This window comes from Genypterus blacodes, unplaced genomic scaffold (assembly GCF_046128005.1).
Source record: "Genypterus blacodes isolate CSIRO-AG114 ecotype Tasmania unplaced genomic scaffold, CSIRO-AGI_Gbla_v1 ptg000076l_1, whole genome shotgun sequence".
Taxonomy (NCBI): Eukaryota; Metazoa; Chordata; class Actinopteri; order Ophidiiformes; family Ophidiidae; genus Genypterus; species Genypterus blacodes.
Window position 1 is genome coordinate 5,371,147 of NW_027466885.1, and position 17,551 is coordinate 5,388,697.

Genomic DNA, 17,551 nt, shown 5'->3' on the forward strand with positions numbered 1-17,551 from the left:
CGGGGGCTCGTCGGGGGTATCAAAGGGGACGGGGGTATCAAAGGCAAACCGAACCTGAACGCAGCCCATAGATGAATTTCACACCTGTGCACCACGTGAACCTGTCGCCCCCCCCCCAGCCCCGCCCGCTTGTTTCACCTCCCTCGCTCCGCTCACGTGTCGCCCACCCGGGAGCCATTTGCATAATTTGTTTCTTTGTTCAATTAATTAAGACATCGGGGAGACGGCCCGGGCATTTCCCCGCTCAGGTCGAGGAGATGATGGGCAGCTCCCTCTGCGTCCATCCCTCCCTTTCCTTCTTTTTATCTCCTTTCTCTCTGTAATGTTTACCTCGTCAAATTGACAGTCGGGTGATGGAGGGGAGAACGAGCGAGCGAAGGGAGAAAGTGACAAACGCACTGTAGAGCCATCATCCAGGCTCCGGGGGGAATTCACTCCTCTGTCTTTTCCGGGGAGGGGAAAAGAAGGTATTTCTCATCCCGGCTAAGGTCCTGGCTGATGGCGTCTGAGAGGGGATTTAATGTAATCAATCAGCCGGGGCGGCGCGCTGCAGGCCTGAGATACGAGCGGAAAGGCGGCGTCAAAGCTCTCTCCGTCCTAATCTGGAGGAGAAAAGGTTTTGTGAGATCGATCTGTGAGAGCCGGACGGGTTTATATTTGATGATATGAGACTCCATGATGCTTATGTCATGATTACTCTCCCTGCTCACAAATGTTACTTGATAGCATACTGATTACACCCCGACCGATGGATTTGGGATGGTAAATAATTAATCAACCGATCAAGGAGTTGATTGACAGATAATTGGTGTTTTTGTTTGGTTTCTATCGACCCTATTAAATGTTTACACAGTGATGTCGTCAATTTGTTGGCATATATACGTTTCAAATGAGCCAAATTAGATAAGATAAAACATTTTTTAAATCTATATAAAACCCCTGAAGGAAATTATATTTAAGAAACTATATAAAAAACCTGGTAAAAATAAACATTTAGTCTGTAAACCTTTTAGTTTATGTGCAGTAAGACGTCAAATCCAGGGGAAGATGAATTCAAACTCATCGGTTCCTTACAAAAATCCGGTTATAATTGTTGATATCGTGTCTAATCAGTATGATTCAGTGCAGTACATCCTGTAGCAGCCCGTCAACCTTCGACTGATCGTCTCTGTATGTGAGCTCAGACACATTAGAAGTGATAGCTGGTGGTGTGTTACATGTCAATTATCACGTCTGTGCTGAGTCGCTGGTGTCCAAAGAGGTTATTGTGACGCCCACCGCACACAGCTGTGTTCGGGTGTCTCTCCCTCTCTCTCTGCCTTTCTATTTCTCTGTCTCTCCCTCTGCCTCTCTCTCTCTCTCTGCCTTTCTATGTCTCTCTTGCCCTCTCTCTCTCTCGCCCTCTCTCTCTCTCTCTGCCTCTCTCTCTGCCTTTCTAATTCTCTGTCTCTCTCTCTCTTTACCTCTCTCTCTGTCAGCTCTGTCTCTCTTTACCTCTCTCTGTCTCCCTCTCTGTCTCTCTCTCTCTGTGTCTCTCTGTCTCTCTCTGCCTCTTTCTGTCGCTTTCTCTCTCTCTCTCTCTCTCTCTCTCTCTCTCTCTCTCTCTCTCCCTCTCTGTCTCTCTCTCTCTGTGTCTCTCTGTCTCTCTCTGCCTCTTTCTGTCGCTTTCTCTCTCTCTCTCTCTCTCTCTCTCTCTCTCTGTCTCTCCAGCAGCAGAGGCAGTTTGATGTGGAAATCAGCTCCCCTTGCGCTTTTAGACACAGCTGATGTCATTTCTTATGGATTTTTGTGTCAAGAGCATCAGGTGAATTTCTGCTCTGACAATGAGATGAACTAAAATAGTGTTGTGCTTGTGTGTGTTAATGAGTAACATCTATTACAATGCCTCTTCGACGTCTCTGTCTAACAACAGCTAATTAAGACCGTGAACCTCATTCAGCTCGTTTCATCTCTGTATTATGAAGCAGTGACTCACTTCATTACTTCAACCCTTTCGCTCTTTGGAGTGCGCCGGTCGTTCGTGAACGTCCTCCAACTGTTGAGGTGCTGGGTGCTCAACAAACATCACAAATGCGTCTGAAGTAGAATGTGGCGCGAGACTTTTGGAGCGGCGGGAGTTCAGGTGCTTCACCGTCTCCCACGACCGGTACCTTTTGAGAGGCACGCTTTGAAGCCCTGCAAATGCTGAAGGATTTCAAGAAGATGGCTGCGCTGGATCTCGCAAAAAAGGGATTATCAGTGAGGCATCATCCCTTCTGCTTCCACACTTCTGTCTTCCACACTAATACCGAGACGCTTGTTTCTCCACTGAGATGCAATCTGTCCACCTGACCGTGTCTCTGACCTTGCGACAACCCGTGCTAGCTGTCGGCTTTCCTCTGATGCCTCCCTGCTGTCTGTCCCGGCTGCAGGAGGACCAGGATTCACAGGTTGGAGCCCTTCATGGAGTCTTAGGGCTTCTTTCCCGTGTGCGACTCTCAGGAGACCCCCCCTCTGCTCGTGTTTGTCTGTCCTGTTGATTTTGCACATCAGTACCTTCCCTCCCCGTCCCCGTGAGACCGTGCAATATGCCGCCATATGGCTCGGTTTATCGCCGTGATTTATTCAAAGCCCTGACTTCTATTGCTTCAGCGTTATTCATCCCTCGCTAATGAAAAGAGGGGGGGGAATAAGACGTGCAAAGACTTGGCTGCGGCACAGGTGTCAACCGGAGAGGCCCAACAGGTGACGCGCGGCGGCGAAAAACGTCTCGTAATGAGCTTCCTCCCGCGCCGAGACACACAAGAAGAAATACGGGGTGCGGGAGAGAGTGACGGATGGAGAGGCAGGGTGAGTTATCGCCGCCGCCATCGAGGGGAGGCCGGGGAGGGAAAATGAAGACGGGAGAAAGAGACGGTGAGGGATGGGGCGAGGCGACGAGCAGGGCAGGAAGCACGAGTCTGAGGGAGACAGAGGTGTGAGGGAGCAAATGAGACTAATAAAACACAGCGTCAGGCTCCTTCGGGGTGTCGCAGATTCATGTTTTCCTGACAGAGGAACGCGGCTCGGCCTTGGGCGATTACTCACGCTGTCTGCCTCTGTCTTTCTCCTGCCGCAACACCGGTCAGTAATTGCGTCGTGTTAATTATTCATACTTCATACTAGATGCGCGTTTGTATCTCCGTCTCTGGCAGAAGAACAAATACAAACGCGTAGCGCTTTAACGCCGCCCATAAATAATTTCACGAGTGCAAGAATTTTAACTCACGCGGCTGCAAGGTCGAGGAGCTTTTGATTTATCCGCCGCCAGGACTCGGAAGTGCAACGACTGCAGGACAAAGAACTGCATTCCACCTCAAGTTGACTGAGCCACGCAGGAAACTACACATTACAAATCTAATCTAGTCATTTAGAATTACTCCATTTATCACCTAGATACTCGTACAAACAGGAATCTGTGGAAAAGCAAGAATACCCCTCGTCCTCAGGATTAGATGTTTCTAGTTCTGTACAGGGAATCAGTGTAGGTTGGTTGAAACAGAGCAAAAACAACATCTGGACAGTAAAGGTTTCCAAGGAGATGTGAGATTTGCGCATGAAATCGTTAACACAAATCACAGAGGACGAGCCAGTTTGCTTCTCTGATCAAACCTCTCTGTACCCGCTGTGTCGGTGTTGCTGTCGTCTATTTTTGTCTACTTGTTAAACTGAGCCAATGCGCTTCCATGTGACAGACACGGCACACTTATTTACAGCGCAAAGTTCCAGCTTCCTCGCTAGCTTCTGCCGTCTGTCACTACCCATTTAGCTACTAGGTGCTAGCCTAGCACACGCACCCTCCACCGGCTGAGCTACAGGCGACGCCATCTGTGTCTGTGCCATCAAAGAGGGCAGATGAGGCCAGTAAATAGCGGTTAAGTGTCTCCACTCTCTGCCTTTTCTTAACTTCTAAGACTCAATTCAGGTTCAAGTCGTTCGCACCCATGCTGGTTGGCTAGTCGTAGCTTTCCAAATCGCAGCTATCGGGTACGACGAGAAGACGGGAGCCTTGTCATCAGATGAAGGTCAGAAAGGATTGTTAGCGTCACAATCTTAATTTTTACCAACATGGCATCACGCTGCAACACAAGTGGTTGGCGTGAGTGTAGAAGAAACATATAGCATAGCAGCACTGGAGCTACATGGACGCTAACAAACGCTAAAATTGCTAAACCAGCCACAGTCTAAGCATAGTAAAAATGATCTGTGAGAGCCACCGTATAGTAACGACGTCTGTCAACACACTGGGATTTTCAAATAGCTTAGCAACATGAAGACACATCAGCTTCTGTATCCCTGCTGCATTTGTTGGATTGTTATAGGCTAATTAAATATAAAGTTGTTATACCAAATCCAAAATCAGCATCTCTGTCGATCCCAGCATGCTTTTGTCACAAACGTACACACATAGAGGAGTGCGTTGGGCCCTGCAGCGCTGCTTATAAAGTCAGTGTTTTAGCAGGTCTAAGTAGGCGGCATACAAACAGCCCAGGGTCTGATCCTGTTTCGGAAGAAGAGCAGCCTTGGGGAGAAGGAGGCGAGAGTTTGCCAGGAGCTTATTTTCACCCTGATGCAATCCCACTCCCGGGGATAGAGGGGTGAGGGGTGGAGCTGATCTTAGGCGGCATTGGTGGGAAGCTTGAGCAGACCAATGAATTATTTAAGAAAGCGTATACGGCTGTGTGGCGCACGGAAAGCGCACACTAAGGGAAATTAGTCAGAGATTCGTGTTAAATAATTCATGATTTATGGTGACACGATCGAGAAATTCTGTTAAATTGTACTTTTTACTTCACTTAATTTGTCAGTTCTGAATTACTTTGCACATCCCGGAGGATTTCACTTGGCGTATTTCTCGATTCTTGTCTGGGTTGAGCTACAAAGCCACAGTCGCAGAGCTCAGGGACGATGGAGTTCACTTAGAAACGGTGTCAAAAAAGGCTCAGTAATAAATGGCAAATGAAGAAATTTTGTTAAAAGAGCAGAGCGAGATCACGTTTAGCGTCGGGCGAACAGATGAACAGGCTAATGAGGCGGAGGCTCACGATCCAAGTCTAGATTGGAGTCTGAATGATGCGACGGGAGATGGCGCCCTCGCTTGTGACAGCATCTTCCTCCACCTTTGGCTAGACTCCACCTAACACGTTCAGGTCTTGTGGAGTCTCTGCGTCAGAGATCGGTTTGCCCTCTGTCTCCCTTTTGTCAAATTCATCTTTATTTGAAAATATTTGTTTGGCCAAACTCCACCCCCACTCTCCATAAGGGACGAAAACGCAGCTCGGTATCACATATCGCCTCGCCAAACATCTCCACCCGGGAGGTTCTGCACCGTCGTCTCCGCCTCCACAAAACAATAATACCAAGACCTTGCAACACCCTTGGCGATGCACAGAAAGCATTGTGGGTAAACGCTGCACAACTGACTGGCTGGGACACAAACTCTCACACACACACACACACACCTGATGGTCGCATCAGAATGAAACGTTATAAATCAAACGCTCCACGAACACACGCTGCTTTTGTTTTTCTATGCTTATTCATTCCCATTGTTTTCATGTTTTCAAAGAGTCGCCCTCCCTGTGAAATGAGGAATTTGATGTTTTTTTGGTTTTGTAATCTTTCCTGCACACACTCGCAAGGTCTCCCTTTCTGGACACAGCACAATGGCTTTCACACACACACACAGACACAGCACGGTATCGGGATGCGCAGCACAGCTCTGCCATACTTTCAGTCTTGGAAATCGTCAGCAGACACGCGTTGGGGTTTGCAAAAAAAATGTCCTTCAACTGATCTCATAGTAAATCTGTGTCTGAGGAGCTCAAGTACAAATAGCTGCACGATAACGGTTGCTAACGGTTACCTGAGCTGTCAGAGTACGGCGCGATGAATCTCATATCTCATATCTGGAGCACACACACATGAAATGAGGTTACAGTGCAGTGTGATCCTGACTGAAAGCTGTCACGCCTCCTCACACTGCGGGGTCACGATCATCAGGGAATATGTTAATGAGCGAATTAAGTCGCACCTTCTTCTACACGATGAGGTTAATGGCTGCTCGGTGTATTTGAGGGATGACTGACAGGTGATTTGTGTCTGTGTCTGTGCGTGTGTGTTTTTGCAGACATAAACATGGCAGGTGAGCCCAAGCCGTACAGGCCCAAGGCCGGATCCAAACGGCCGCTATCAGCTGTGTACAGGTAAGACGCCGTCTCCTTACAACATCAATATTAAACAGACTTCCAGCTCACTCTCAAGTAAACACGTTTAGAATCCTCGCGTTCGCAGTCTGTTTTCCTGCTGTCATCTGAACCTGGAATATGTATTTCTTTGTTTTGTTGTTTTGTGGGGTTTCATAACACATTTCAGAGCTCGGGTGTGTTCAGATGGAGCCTGCAAACCTCAGAGGAGTAAGCTTCATTAGGCATGACCCTGATTTCTCCTGCTGGCCACATACACACATACATCAACGCAGTGTGTGTTTACTCCAGTTTAATGTGACAGAAGGCCAAACATATTTTTCTGTATTCACCCAGAAGTTTACACTCCCCCACATCTCTTGTCTACATTCTGGACGCATCGCACGAGCGCACACCTTTTATTTTTTTCATTTATTAGTTTGCGCATTGTGTCATTATAAGAAACTCATTTGCATTTTATAGCTGCAGCTGAAAGCAGCAAAGATGTAATATGGTAATTATGGAACAAGAACACGAGAGGCAAAACCAACACAGCACTCAGAATTGAAACAGTCATACATTAATCCTAATTAAAATTCATGTGTGAAGAGCGATGTTTCAAAATGGCTTCTTCTTTCTTCCTCTCTCACTCTATTCGCTCTCTGAATCTAAATGAGTCGCCGCCCTGAACATCAGCCCGACATTGATTCTTTTATTCTTCTGGGTTTAAGAGGAGATTTTTCTCATTCTGCCCTCGCGATTCCCCCCCAACCCCCGTCTGAAAGTTTGCCTCTGTGGGTTTGTCCTCTTCGTGTGGCAGCGAGGTTCAGACTTTGTAGCTTTAGGCACAATCTGGAGCGTCCTTGGTTGGATCTGCGACCTGTGGACAGATCTGTACGGCTTCTTCACGTTAAATATCGGCCTGTGTTTACACCCTGAGAGCAGTTTTTAATAATTTATGCTCACATATATTTAACACAATAGCACTACAGTGAAATATTGAACAAATACAAAAATAAAATAAACGTAATTTACTATTGTGTGTGTTGCGATTTTCTTTATTTATTTAATTTGATTCATTTTCATGGTTGGATGTGCTAAGATTCAATATGATACTATATGTACGCAATGATATGATACAGTAAAATACAATCAATGGTGGTGACATCTCTATCTCTCTCTCTCTCTCCTATAGCGGTTATGAATTTGATTATGAATACTACAGGGATGATTTCTATAGCAGGTACGTATCGCCGCTGTTACTTTTTCACATTTGGGCTCTGTTAAGTGTTCATGTGAGAGCATTTCGCTCCAGATTCCCTCCCTCTGCATGTAATTCATTAACCGTCCACCAGGGGCACAGTCACAGACGTTGTGACGGGAAATGTCTCGGTTGGACGCGTGACTACGGCGAACGCGCTCTTAAGCCGGCCCTCATTTATTCGCCGCTGATCAGAGCGCCTATCAGCCGAGACATTTCCTAAATGTCAAACTTGTCGAGAGCGGCGACAGAAGTGGACGGTGGCTAAGGATCCGTCTGACGCTGACACCTCCGTTTGACATTTAGCGCTCCCGTCTCTCCACACTCTTCACAGTTTTGGACGTGTGAAAGAGGAATATTGTGCTGTCTGACCGATAACATCTGACTTCTGTTTAGTGTGTGTACCATTAGAGAGAGATAGTAAACCTTGAAATAGCAGATCATAGCTTCTAGAATTGGGTTTGGGTGAAATAGATGGTCGGGGCTGCATGGGAGACAAATATAGCAAAGATAAAGTGTAATATCACAGATTTCTCTCCTCTCCAGGCTTTTTGACTACCACGGCCGAGTGGCCCCCCCACCCAGAGCTGTGATCCCCCTCAAACGCTCCAGGGTGCTCGCCCCGTCCTCTCGGCGTGGCAAGACCTCCTTCCCCATCAAAACGTCCTCCTCTTCCTCCTCCTCATCCTCCAGACCTCCCACGTCCTCCTCCGGGCTCAAAGGTATATACACCAAGGTGCCGTTTTCTCTCTCTCTCCCTCTCTGTTTACGCCGGAGAGAGTTTGCATGTTTTTCGAGAGCCGGCGCGTAATTGCCCTTAATTGGATTCTGTCCCTTTTTTTTCAAACAAAAGGCTTCATGCCAATCTCTTACTGTGGCTTTGTGAGGGTGAAGAGACCAAAAGTTACTCCAGTTACTCCGGCAGCGCGGAACGGGCCCACGCAAAGTCACAACCGCAAATGTAATCCCGGGCTTTCCACGTGACGGCTCGTCCCAACACCCAGGATTCATCTGGATCGGCCTTTCATTCGGCCGCCTGATTAAGCGGCTACGGGAATAAATCCGCCTCCTAAATGTAATTAAGGGGAGATTGGGTGGCCCGTCTTTCTCTCTCTCCCTCCCTCTCTCTCTTGCTCTCTCTGTGTAATTGGTTACAGTGTGTTTGTCTCATTGTCGTTGCCGTTATCGGCACAAACAGTCTGCCGAGGTCTGTCAGGTTGCAGCGGTTTCATAGCGAAGGAGGGTTGAGTGAAAAAAAAGCCCATTTCCTTCCTGTTTTTTCTGGGCCGGTGGCTGATTCTCTCCTCAGTTTAAGCGATGCTGCTGCCGTATGTTTGGGAGACTAATTTGCTGCTGCCAGCGGCCTGAAAACACACTGTTTGTATCGAATGTGCCCCAGATAGATTGGATCGCTAAATAAGGTTATCTTGTCCCGGCAATAGGCTGGGCAGCTTGAGCCTTTTGTGATCTCCAAACGCCATCCGCCAGAGAGGAGCGGCTGTCAGAGCAAAGGGATCATGAAGATGGATAGACTGGTGTTTTTCCTCACACTCACTACTCTTCGTTTCTGTTTTCAGTGCCAAAGACTTTGGCTCCTGCCCTTTTCTGTCAATTAGACAAAGTCTGCGAATGTCAAAAGAAACTTTTCAGTCGTGCTGGCTGCCATTTCTGTCAAGTCACTGCGTTATCTGCAACGTTTAAGGCAAATCGTCACTATTTTTAGCACTTTATTCCCCCTAAAGATCTTTTGTTTAACACTACAGTGAACCTAAGCAGCAGCAGCCAGTTACCCCAGCTAGCTAGCTTGTTACCTGACCTTAGCTAGCTGGTCGCAGCTACATTAGCTTTGCCGCACTGAAGCTGAAAACGAACGACAGCTGAATTGGTTAACATGTCATTAGTTTAAGTGCAATCAATGGACTGTAAAATCAGCTTGAAGAAGCCTCCTGGATTAAGCAGGAAACGTGTCCCAGCTTATTTGCCGGTCTAATGAATGCACTTAAACCTCACAGACAGATAATTACCCGAATGACTTACTTTAGAGTTACAATTTCGACAATTAGCTTTATCGTAGCTCCTCTTTTGTTTCTCCACAGGGGGCAGCAGCTGCTTAAGTCACTTGATATATAGAGCCGGGACTGATTTACACTTAGCTTAGTAAATAGGATCTAGAAATGAAAAGGACAACTCAGATAATTTTTACGGTAATAGAAAGTGATGAGAAAAGCACAGAGATCCACTTTAGTTTAAAATTGATGAGTAATAATCTCAATACATTTAGTATATAATTCCATTTAGTCAAGGTCATTCAGATTTGAAGAAGTACCTTAGGAGTGGATCACTTTGAGACAATTTTCGCCCAGATTTAATGTTCCAATGCACCTCGCAAATTGGTTATCACCCAGATTGTCTTGTAGTGAGAACAACTCAAAATGTTTCACAAACCCAATGTGAGAAAAGGAGAGAAGACAACATCAAACTGCTGATTTACTGACAAAAGTCAACATTTGTTAGTCCTAATAAACTTCTTGGTCCATCAGAGTCAAAGGCTTGCATGTGAAATCAAACTAGCAGCGTTGCAAGTTGTTGCAAACTAGGAATAAAGTCAGCAACCAAGGTTTGTTAAGAAATACTGAAGAACAGAGCTGCAACTGGTTTGCAATCAAGCTTATTGAGGTCAGCTGTGCTCATTGCAGAGTCGGTAGATGAGAGCAGATTGAACAAAAACACATCAAAACAGCAAAGCATCAGATCATTGTTTTATATTCCACCATATAAAAGTTTCAACACATATGAATTATTGTTACATTCTCCTTTTATTTGATTTAACAAGGTACAATGAAGTCGCCCTCACTAATTATCCAATGGCGTTTCAGCTCCGGCCCACTTAAACATGGGGGCCATCAGAGTTGCAGACAAAGGACACACACACTCTCTCAAGACAACTGTGTGTCTTTGATTAGAATCTTTGTTTTTTGTCAGATCTGCTTCAAAGAAACAGCAGCTTCTTATATCGGAACTGTACAGAAACGAGCCCTTGAACATTTCTAACGCGTGAAGACAGAAATGTGAAAAAGGCAGAATATCATGTCAAATCTTCAAACGTTTCATCTGTTTTATTCATTTTCGGATCAAGATCAAGAAGATCAAGAACTTTGTAAAATAATCAGAATTTATTTATAAATTCTTTGTAGACATTTTCTCTGTCTAAGATTCATAACATTTTAACATTTGTGGAAAATCACAAGAAATCCCCCAAAATGTCAAACTTTTTTTTTTTGCCATATTTTTATTTTTACTAACCCTAACAATTTTCTATGCAATAAGTGACAACTTATTATTTGGGCTCTAATATTCTATGGGTGTCACGGTGCCAAATCTGTCAGCGGTAATCTTCATCGCCTCACTAATCCAGAGATCTTCGCCATCGTCTCTGGCTCATCATGAGGCCCTAAAATTAGATCCATTACTCATTCCCCTCTAAATCTCTCCTCACGCTTATTAAATAACAATGCCGATTCCTCTTCCTTCGCTTTATCCCGAGATGGCCCGTTGATGAAGCGATGTCGGATTAGGACGCTGGTCCTCTCTGTGCCGTTTGTGTGACGAGCCAAAAAAAAAAAAGGCCTGCAGCCACAGATAAATTAGATACGACTCCACACTTTCTTATCATCAAAGGGACGACTAGTAAGCCGCCTTTGTGTGTGTGTGCGGTTTTGGCAATCAGGGCTGTTCAGTGTTTCCCACTATGGAGATGAAGTCTGAATTCCCTTTTTACACTTTTTTCCGCATGATTCCTTCTTCCTCTGTGGTTTCAGAGTTGATGGTTCTGTCACAAAACTATTATCTGCATTATCAGCTCTAGTGTAGCTTTATATGCCAAATTTCCTCTCCGTAGTCATTCCGTTCTGTTTTAAAGAGGACAAATGACACGTATTCCCTCATTCTATAGCAGTGAATGTGTTGAACGTAGTCAAAGTGTCAGAACTTGAGGCTCATGCCAACATACTGTGGAAACACACCCAGCAAGACCAAACTCCAGGTCCCATACTGCCTCGAGCTGGTCCTTACTTACCCAGCATGTAATATGTGATCACACAAACCCGCAAAGCACCAGCAAGTGTTTGCCCAGCAGTCTGTTACCAACTCAGGATTAGATGCCATTAGATGTAAATGAAGTCATCACAATCTACCCATAAATGGAAGTAATGTACTGACAAATGACTTTTGAGCATCTTCAGACTCATCTTAGACGCTGAGGCTTTACGCTCTGGTTGAATTCATACGAGCATGCAGAGCTGAGACGTTGCTCTGCTTTGCTTTGTGCTGCGTGGGCGTAAATGTACATTAAAGGACCTAATCGGCATGCAGACACAAAACCAGCAGGCGCGGATTTGAGTTTCTTTGAGGCTTCACGGCCTTTGATTGTGCACAGGAGCTGGTGGGTTTGTTTACCGTACGCCCGTCCCTCCCCTCTGAAGCCCTGACACAATCTGATAGCTGTCAAAGACAATTTTATGTTTTCGTCTCAACTTCTGTCTGGCTTTTTTTCCCCCCCTCCTCCTCCTCTCACAAGATGACGCACATCAACTTGCCGAGGGTTAAGAAATACGATTATTCTACGACGACTTTATGGTTTTTAATTCTTTAATCTGCAGAGTTTAAGCTGCAAAAGAGCCCAACCTCATGTCATCATCTGTCAGATGGACCAGCTTGAATTAATAGTGACTAATGGTGATGAAGCGTGACGTGTTTTTGACTGAGAAAGCAGCAAAAAGCACAGCAATTCTTCAAAAGGAAGTAAACAGAAACAGAGGGGTGCAAACGGTGGCTTGTGTTCATCAAACGGTGCCGTTCGGGGATGATCAGGCAAAGTTGCAGGGAATTATGAAATTTGGAAATCTAATCAAAACACATTTAGTGTTTCTCAGGGTCTGCCGTGTTCAGCCGGTATCATCTTTTAATTTGAACAAAAATATTCCAAATTCTCATCCAAGAATGTGCAAAAATTACTATTGAGGCTTTTCAAATACGGAACAGAACTTTCCTCATGAGGCCTGAGATGTTCTGAGACATGTTAAACACAGGAAACGTGTTTACATAGAATGTTTTATAGATGAAGTTTCACAATTCCTCTAAGCACGACGTTGAATTTGAGTTATTTTCTTGTGTTGAGTTCTCGCCAACCTCTTGTACATATAAACCGTTTTGAATATAAACTCCAAAAAGCATTATCCCGAGATTAAGTTGTTGTTTTTCTTACAGATTAGCGACGCAGGGCTTTTCATCTGGCAGTATAAATGTTCCCAATGTTTCCATGAATATGAAATGGACACAGAGAGATGACATACTGTACATAGAGCTACATGAGCAGAACGCAGGCGGCATTGCACAGCATGCTGGGTATACGCCATGCACTAATCTTCAAATTGAAAGCAGCAGGTCTACAGATTCTGCAGGGTAGCGTTCCAGTTTGCCAGATTGAGATGTGCTTCCCGGAGGAAAATATGAGTCAGTGATGAAGCCAAAACCAAGCAGCATTAACATATGACAGCATGCCGTCTGTGATAAACTGTGGATGAAACAGCATCGTATTAATGAATCTTCTCCGGGTAAAATGAAATCAGGAGGAATTAGACGCAAGTTGAGAAAAGCAACTTAGAGCGAAAGTCGATCTGTTTTATGTGTCTCAGCAGTGAAGACGGACCAGCTTCAGACCATCAAACGGGAGCTCACCCAGATCAAGATGAAGATCGACTCTTTGCTGGGACGCCTGGAGAAGATTGAGAAGCAGCAGAGAGCCGAGTGCGGTGAGGAGCCGGGGGAGGGGGAGAGGCGGGGGGAGGGGGGAGATGCAGAGCGACCCAGAAAAGAAATGGGGGAAAAGACAGCGAATGTTCCCCCCACTGCGAGAGGGAAATTAAGCCCAGGCACCGGCCATCAGTCTTGGTGACACAGAGGGAGATAAGAGAGGCAGGTGTTCTGTCATAACAGCAGACAGGTGTCAGGCTGGGTCTATACGAGGGCCCTGCACAGTACAGGTCCACTTCACAGAGCCGCTCAGCAGGAAGGTCATACAGATACGGGAGCGCCTCCGTAATGCAGAACGTCAGCCGCATTTGCAGTGGACGATTTACTCAACGCAATTTATTTTGTGCAAGCAAAAAACTACAATGTCAAATAATCACATTTAGGGTGCCTGGTGATTTAAACTTCAATCTTCCAGGGCGGAAAATGTTCTGTGTGTTAGCAGTGAGACTCTAAACCAGACTCGATAAAAGTGACGTAGGCAGATTTTCGTACTCTCATTCGACCCTTGCTGCAGCCCCTCTGTGCACACTTAGTGTAAACCAACTGTCTTGGGTACTTGAATCCCTTTATGGGTGTGTCGGGAAGTATTTTTAAATATTTTGCGCTACAAAAATGAGGAAAGGCAACAAAATCTTAAAGTGTCCCTTTTATAATGTAATGGTTTGGGTTTATGATGTCGCTGATGTAGTCTACTTTGAACCCAAGCGAGGGTTGCGATCTCACTGAATGTCCTTTCCTCCGCCCCTGGTTTCCCCCCTAGAGGCTCAGAGAAAGTACGAGGACAACTGCGACTCCCTGCACGAGGAGTCCGTGTCGGAGGCGGCGGAGAACTCTGGGGAAGAGGCCGGGGAGGGGGCGCTGGACGTGGAGGCGGGAGAGATGACTGACGGTGGCGAGGACGACTACGACGAGGAGGGCAGCCACCATCTGGTAAGGGAGGAAGGGTTGACGGAGGCTGACAGAGGGAGAGAGAGGGGTGAGGGAGGGAAAGAAAGAAAGAGAGAGAGACAGAAAGGCACTTTGGGAGATCTCAAGTGGGCAGCCGGGCTCGGCCTTCTGAAAGTTAATTTTCCGGAATTATTCATGGCCGCAGATCTGAGCGAGAGCGAGGTTTCACATGAGTGAGCGGTGAGGGCGCCCGGACTGACAGTTTCTCCCTGTTGACTCTGGCTCAAACAGTGGAAGCGAGAGACACACACACACACACACACTCTCACACACACAGAGACAGAAGGAGAGAGACAGACGGACCGAGGGACAGACGGATAGAGAGGGAGAGAGCCCTGTAATTAAAAGCCAAGTGCTCCCCACACACACACACACACACACACACACACAAACACACACTTGCCGGGTTTCCATCGACTTTCTCCTCTCACATTTTTGAAGTGTGAAGGGGCAGAGGATGATTGACGGGCAAATAAAAAAACATCTGAAATTTGAAGGAGCTCCTGAATTTGTAGCTTTTTTTTGCGCGTCTGCAATTCATCATTCTACACAATTTATGTTCATTTATTCAACAAGTAAACTCTTTTTTTTTTTTAAATCCATATAGCCGAGGGTTTACCGGGGCCGCGTTCCGCCTCTCAAAAGTACAAAACGGCTCCGGCATTCCGAGTCGCGACCCAAATCGGGAAGTCGTCCAAGCCAAACCCCGCCGAGTGAAACACGAAATGTGACCCAGTCGCCAAGTTGACAGATTGCCCCGGTTGGCTTTGCACAGATGGAGCAGCTGGCTTCACCGCCACATATACTCACTCCTATATGTGGCAAAAAAAACTTTAACTTCATTTAAAACCACATCCAAAACGTGGAACATTTCATTTAATCCAAAGGGGAAATAAGCTCCGACCCTGACATGTGATGGACGCCTGCCTCACTCCGGTTCCCTCCACTCATAAAAACTCACTACATTTGAACAGATACCTTCTCCTTCTACTATCTCCTCTATTTTGTAGCTGACATATTGAAAAAATTAGAAGGTCAATGTTCCATTTACACTCAAACAAAATCTAATTACTGGATTCTTTACACAGTTTCTGGTCAAATCCGTGAACCTCAAATGCCACGAAATAATGTCTCAGTTTAATACATGTCACTCGCACGCTGGAGGCTTCTGACACTCACCGGGCTGCATATTATTCAGTATTTAAAAGAGTATTTAATGTTACTTTAGTATAAATGAGTCGGTGCAGACTTCTCTCCATCCGTGTTTGTGCTCCCTGTTTGAAAATAGAAGATTTGCCTCCTCGCTTATTTTTCCACACACACATTGTGGAGATTGATGTGGTTCCCTGAAGGTCATATTGATCAGAGGCGGCGATAGCGCACCTAAGGCTCCTCTGCAAGGTTGCATGGCCGCTCTTGTTAAGCGCACATCAGCCGCGACCTTTAGAAATGATTAAACGCCGGGGCTGCTAGCTGTGTGTAAAAGACTTTATCACGTCTGTAACTTCATCTCCCGTGTTCTCGTTTGGCAGGTAGAGAACCACGTATCAGACATCGACAACTGAGCGGTCAAGGTAAGAGCTTTGATCTCCGTCGTCGCTTGTAGCCGTGCTACAAGCGACGACGTCGTTCTTGCTGACAGATTGCTGAACTTCCCCCGCCCGGCTTACAGTCGTTCCTCATTAAAAAAAGGCCGCAGATTCGTTTCTCATTAAAGCCGCGGCCGCCGAACCGCTTCCCGAGCGTCTGGAAACATCCGTTCATCATCCCCAAAGTCGTGCGCTCCGTGACATTTGGGACGACCGGCTCCACCGAAGGGCAGCTAATGCCGAGTTTGACGAAGGGAGCAATAATGGCGCCGCAACGGCCCAGAGCTGCCCATAAACAACATCCATCTAATTGAATTGTTTGGGAGGGGGTACAAATGGCAAAAGCCTAAGGTAAAGTGTTTCCTGCCTCTCGCCTCTCAGGGTGTGTGGGTAATGATGCGGGCACATCATCAGTGGGGCTCGATGCCGGCCAGGCTCTGCTTAGCGGGGTGCTTAGCGGTGTTTACGACTCACACACACACACTGCCCAAGTAACACACTCCCGAATTCAGATCTGTCACACTCCTCTGTGCCTCTGGATGAGCACAATGGATTAGCAGCTCTCGCAAAAATAACCCTCAGAGAAGAGCAGACGTGCCGGGTTTGGGTTTCACCGGACCGCAAGTTTCCTTACAATCGACGAAACGATGCGGTTTGACAATCAAAACGCCAATTGATGTATCGATGATCAAACTGGGCTTTAGGTAGGCGGAGCTCTTGATGAACCTTGATGAACCTCATTAGATCTGAACCCGTCCTGCGGAAAAGATACAGTTCCTCTCTGGTTCTAGTTCAATCAATTCATGAATCTATCTGACCGCGGTTGGTTCAGAACTAGATCAGATCACGTTCACACTGCACATGATCCAATCCGGAATTTATTAGGACCCAGAACTAGACCTAGGTCCCAATTCCCTGCACGTATAAAGGGACACCGCTGCATTTGCTTTCCACACGTCTGTCATGTTCAGACTCTTACCTGAAACCCCCACTGGAGACCATGCGGGATATTTGAATTTTCCGCTTGCTTTGCCGAGGTAAAGCTCGCTAAGTCCACGTCCGTAGAGATTAGCACACCCGCAGTATTTCCTTGCCGCCGTTCAAAACAAAATAACTGCTTGAACTTCATCTCATCCCGCTCACACACATCTTCATAAACATCTCCCATGTTGAGAGGAGGACACACGCTCCCATCATGTGTTTCATCCCGTTTCTCCTTGTGGCTTCAGGGCGAGGAAGCAGAAAAGCAACGGCATCGGAATTCATCATCACTGGACGGATCAACACTCATTCTGGACTGAAAGTCGTGTTCAGGAGCTGCTGAATCACACTCAGACGCCCCGACTCCGCAGCACAGACTGAATCTATTTCAACGCTTTGAGCATCGACAATTTCATATATCATTCCCGAAAAATATAACCTATGTGAAGGAAAAATATAACTGATGTGAAGGAAATAAAGGTTTTGGTTGAGATTCATGGCGTGCGTCACTTTGAAAGGAAGGAGCTTTGATGTTGTCTATCAGTTTTAACAACAAATAGTTTCTTTAAGAGTGCGACGGGATATCAGTGGCGGCCGATTCAGATTGCACTCATACATAAACCAATAGCTGCGAGCAAAACTTTTACCCAGCTTATCCATTTATCACACCAGTCCCCCACGAAGCTGTTCCGCCGCACACTCCGGCGCCTGCCAAACTGCACAAGCAGAAAGGGCTTCCTGTGGTCGCGAGCCAGCGC

At 46.3% G+C, this 17,551-nt stretch overlaps 1 protein-coding gene across 2 annotated transcripts in view; it reads left to right on the forward strand.

The window, feature by feature from the left end:
- Positions 1-17,312, forward strand: part of LOC143006866 (RALY RNA binding protein like) — a 43,466-nt gene extending 26,154 nt beyond the window's left edge. The window contains exons 2-8 of one of the 2 annotated variants that reach the window (XM_076158199.1): positions 6,149-6,224; positions 7,399-7,446; positions 8,011-8,186; positions 13,161-13,274; positions 14,036-14,205; positions 15,756-15,797; positions 17,042-17,312. In XM_076158199.1, the coding sequence (XP_076014314.1) occupies positions 6,149-6,224; positions 7,399-7,446; positions 8,011-8,186; positions 13,161-13,274; positions 14,036-14,205; positions 15,756-15,788 (617 nt within the window). In that variant the 3' untranslated portion in view covers positions 15,789-15,797; positions 17,042-17,312. Of the gene's footprint in view, positions 1-6,148; positions 6,225-7,398; positions 7,447-8,010; positions 8,187-13,157; positions 13,275-14,035; positions 14,206-15,755; positions 15,798-17,041 lie in introns of both variants that reach the window. The other variant, XM_076158201.1, reaches the window with a different exon arrangement.
- Positions 17,313-17,551: the final 239 nt, after the last annotated feature.